This window comes from Nestor notabilis, unplaced genomic scaffold, assembly GCF_000696875.1.
Source record: "Nestor notabilis isolate BGI_N333 unplaced genomic scaffold, ASM69687v1 scaffold4545, whole genome shotgun sequence".
Taxonomy (NCBI): domain Eukaryota; kingdom Metazoa; phylum Chordata; class Aves; order Psittaciformes; family Psittacidae; genus Nestor; species Nestor notabilis.
This window is the reverse complement of record NW_009927790.1, coordinates 30,932-35,450: the sequence shown is the minus strand read 5'-3', so window position 1 is coordinate 35,450 and position 4,519 is coordinate 30,932. Positions and strand designations below refer to the sequence as shown.

Here is a 4,519-nt window from a genome sequence, read left to right as displayed (position 1 = left end):
AAGTGGGTTAATGGGGAGCTGTTTAGGATGTGTACAGACTCTTCTTACTATGTAAAAGAGGGGCTTTGGACAAGGGTCTATAGGCACAGGACAAGGGGAATGGCTTGAACCTGCCAGAGTGACTCTGTGATTTAAGGGGTGCCTGCCTTTCTAGCCTGTGCCTCTAGGAGCTTGGATCCCAACATGCCAGGTGAAATGGAAAGCTGGTAGGAAATGACTCCTAGTCCTTCAAAACTCCCTCCAACACAGGTAGTGCATCGTCCATCAGGGGCTGCATGGGGCCTTACATTGAAGGGAGGTTTGTTGCTAAGGCTGTTGACTGCATCAGGAGCATAACAAGTTGCTGCTTCTCCTGTTTTGGCTCCCACTGCGCTTCTCAGCTGCATTAGTGCCTTTAGGTCATGAACCCTTTGGAGAAGAGGAAGATGAATGTATCAGAAGCACCAGAGGGAGAAGAACGGGGGGAAAATACCTGCAGGTTTGAGAGGTTGTAAAACTGCCTTATTTCACTGCTTAAAACAGAGGGGATTCTTACCTGAAGTACATGATTGCAAGTGAGTTGTGGCTCTTGTGGATTGCTTACGGTGCTGTTTTCTCTCCTTGGCTTTGCAGTGCCTTCTCCTAGTGCCTTGCTGATCGACAATCCCACATGCTTTGGAAACGCGAAGGAAGTGATAGCAATCAAGGATTACTGTCCCACTAATTTCACCACTTTGAAGTTCTCCAAGGGAGACCACCTTTATGTCTTAGACACATCAGGAGGGGAGTGGTGGTACGCTCACAACACCACCGAAATGGGCTACATCCCTTCCTCCTACGTCCAGCCTGTAAACTACCGCAACTCTTCCTTAACGGATAGTGGGATGATCGACAATCTACTGGAGAGCCCTGATGAGGGGGTCAAGGAGTTAGATCTGCTTGGAGAATGGACTGATGTGAAAAGGAACTCTGCAAAAACCTACAGTAACAACCCGTTCCTGAATGGTGTCCAGACAAACCCGTTTCTGAATGGGAATCTGCAGGCAGTGCCCAGCTCAGACAGAGAGTCCAGTTCCAATGTCACTGTTGACTTGCTGCTCTTCGACACGGGGGCTCCTGCTTCAGCTGCTTCCAGTTTGGCTGCTAATAGCAGCCTGGGAAACATTTTTGATGAGTTTCCCTCTACAACCAGGCTGGATCTGGAGCAGCCTGTGAAAAGGGACAATCCCTTCTTTAGAAGTAAGCGCTCCTACAGCTTGTCTGAACTGTCCGTTCTTCAGGCCAAGTCAGATGCTCCAGCATCATCAGGTTTCTTCAGCGGTCTGAAGTCTCCCACCCCTGAGCAGTTCCAGAGCCGGGAGGATTTTAGGACAGCGTGGCTGAACCACAGGAAGCTGGCTCGGTCTTGCCATGACTTGGATTTGCTTGGTCAAAATCCCGGCTGGGGGCAGACGCAACCGGTGGAGACCAACATTGTCTGCAAGCTGGATAGCTCTGGTGGAGCCGTTCAGCTTCCAGACACCAACATCAGCATCCGTGTGCCAGAAGGCCACGTGTGCCCCGGGGAAACACAGCAGATCTCCATGAAGGCGATGCTGGATCCACCGCTGGAGCTGAACAGTGACAAGTGCAGCACCATCAGCCCGGTCCTGCAGATCAAACTCAGCAACATGGAGGTGAAAACCTTCATCATTCTGGAGATGAAAGTGTCAGCAGAGGTCAAGAATGACATCATGAGCAAGAGCTTGGTAGGACTGCAGTGCCTGCGGAGTGACATGAAAGAGGGGCCGTACACACCCATGCAGCTGAGCTACTCCTATGGGGACACAATCCAGGTGCAGCTGGAGAACCTGGAGCCTTGCATGTACATCGCAGCCGTAGCCCAGGGGCAGAACATCCTCTACCCTTACACCGTGTGGGATTACATCAGCAAGAAGATCACGGTTGGTGTCTATGGCCCAAAACACATTCACCCCTCCTTTAAAACTGTTGTGGCCATGTTCGGGCATGAGTGTGCGCCCAAGACTCTACTGGTGAATGAGGTCACGAGGCAGTCCCACAGCCCAGCTCCCGTTGCCCTCCAGCTCTGGGGTAAGCATCAGTTTGCTCTGTCCCGGCCTCAGGACCTCAAGCTCTGCATGTTCTCCAACATGACCAACTACGAGGTGAAAGCTAGCGAGCAAGCCAAAATCGTGCGGGGCTTCCAGATGAAGCTGGGCAAGGTCAGCCGCCTCATCTTCCCCATTGCATCCCTTGATCCCAACGAGCTCTCGGACTTCACACTGAGGATACAGGTCAAGGATGACAAGGATGCCATTTTGACCCAATTCTGCGTGCAGACGCCGCAGCCACCTCCAAAAAGTGCCATCAAACCTATGGGGCAGAGGCGGTTCCTCAAGAAGAATGAGGTTGGGAAGATCATCCTTTCACCTCTGGCTGCCACCACCAAGTATCCGGTTTTTCAGGACCGGCCAGTGTTGAGCTTGAAGTATGGCAAGCTGCTGAAGACAGTGGTGAGGCAAAGCAAGAACCACTATTTGCTGGAGTACAAGAAAGGAGATGTCATAGCCCTCCTCAGTGAGGAGAAGATCAGGTTAAAAGGACAGCTGTGGACCAAGGAGTGGTATATTGGCTACTACCAGGGAAAAATAGGCCTTGTACACACCAAAAACGTGCTCGTGGTTGGGAAGGTCAAGCCCAGCTACTTCCCTGGGCCAGATCTGACCACCAGTCTACTGCTTGAGCAGATCCTGAGGCCCTGCAAGTTCCTGACCTACATCTATGCCTCTGTGAGGACTCTGCTCATGGAGAACCTCAGTAGCTGGAGGTCTTTTGCCGATGCTCTGGGGTACTTGAACTTGCCGCTCACCTTCTTCTGCAGAGCAGAGCTGGACAGCGAGCCGGAGCGAGTGGCCTCTGTCTTGGAGAAGCTGAAGGAAGACTGCAACAACACTGAGAACAAGGAGAGGAAGTCTTTCCAGAAGGAGCTGATGACGGTGAGTCTGAGGTCTGATGAGGGGATCTCAATTCTCTGCTGGAGGAGGTGGAAGTTGCCTCATTCAGTCTGTAGAAAATCAAGTCCATCTCTAAGGGCTTTCACAGCCAGGTGGAAGTTCAGCCCTGCTGTTGTACATGTTGGTGGGCTCCTGGTTTAATGGCACTAAATGGGGGATGTGCTGGGTGAAACACCACGTGTACGTGTTGTGTGAGGGCAGCCAACAGGCTTGCTTCAGAAGGTAGCTTATCTGAAGCCCCTCAAGATCAAGGCGATTTTGGGCCAGTGTCTACTCGACTGATCCCCTTCAATGATGGACACTTCTAGGAGTTACCCAAGAGCTGGTGGTTTCCTCAGCCCCAGTGTCAAAGTGTGCATCAGTGAGGGCAGTACTGGTGGAAAAGCTGTCTTCACCTGGAATCCAAATTTAATGGGTAATTTAGGTGATCTTTTGTTTGGAAGTCAACTTGGTTTTGGTCAACCAGTGTTTTGAGCAATTAAAGTAGTAATTTGTGAATGATCTGTTAGCTGAAAGACACTCACATAAACCATACTGAGTAATTGAATGTCACGAGGAAAGTCATCAAAACTGAAGTCTGGTGGTGGCTCACTTGTGAACTGACAAAGGAGCTGTGTCATTTGATGAGCATTTGGTTCTGGTCCTAGTGGCCAGCTACAAGAGAGCAGGATGTTTAGTTAAGCTCAGATTGGTGGTTGAAATCCTTCCCAGAAAGGGTCGTTGAGCACTGCCTCATCTCTTCTCGAGTGGCAGCTGAACCCAGGGCACCTCTGAGCTGGGATGCTTTACATCCAGCTGTGGCTCGTGTTTGCAAATGGAAATGTGTGGCTTGCTTCTGTCCTGAAAAGCATTTGGGGAAGTGCTGCCTCCAAGTATTTGTAGGGTGCCATTAGGAGGTCTCTTACAAGAAATCATCGTCATGATCATTGCTGGCATCTCCTAGAAAGGGAGCCAAAGAAAATGCTGGACAAAATGTTTGGAAGAGATTTGCAGCTCTTGCTTTTAACAGGCTGTCCTGTAGAAGCAGGGTAACGGAGTTATGGGGAATCATGTGGTTTAAGATGTTATTCCTTAATTGAATTAAGGGATAGCAACAGCTTCGCTTGGTGACGATGGGTGCAGGCAGCAGCAGTGAAATGAAGTTACGAGTAGGCAGCCCGGGTAAGGAGGACTGGGTCCCTCACTGCAAGAGAGACATTGAGGTGCTGGAGCGGGGCCAGAGAAGGGCACCGGAGCTGGAGCAGAGCCTGGAGCACAAGTGTGATGGGGAAGGGCTGAGGGACCTGGGGGGTTTAGTGTGGAGAAGAGAAGGCTCAGGGGGGACCTTATCGCTCTCTGCAACTGCCTGACAGGAGGATGGAGCCAGGAGGGGGCTGGTCTCTGCTCCCAAGGAACAAGGGATGGCACAAGAGGAAACGGCCTCAAGCTGCCCCAGGGCAGGTTTAGCTGGAGCTGAGGAACAATTCCTTGCCCAGAGGGTGCTCAGGCATTGGAACAGGCTGCCCCGGACCGGGCTGGAGGCACCC

The 4,519-nt window shown here is 51.4% G+C and overlaps 1 protein-coding gene across 1 annotated transcript in view; it reads left to right on the top strand.

Moving 5' to 3' along the window:
* Positions 1-125: 125 nt before the first annotated feature.
* SH3BP4 (SH3-domain binding protein 4) overlaps positions 126-4,519 on the top strand; it is a gene marked incomplete at its 5' end in the record, with an annotated part of 10,326 nt that continues 5,932 nt past the window's right edge. Inside the window, 2 exons of the mRNA XM_010014206.1 lie at positions 126-138; positions 613-2,975. Of these exons, the coding sequence (XP_010012508.1) occupies positions 126-138; positions 613-2,975 (2,376 nt within the window). The remainder of the gene's footprint in view (positions 139-612; positions 2,976-4,519) is intronic.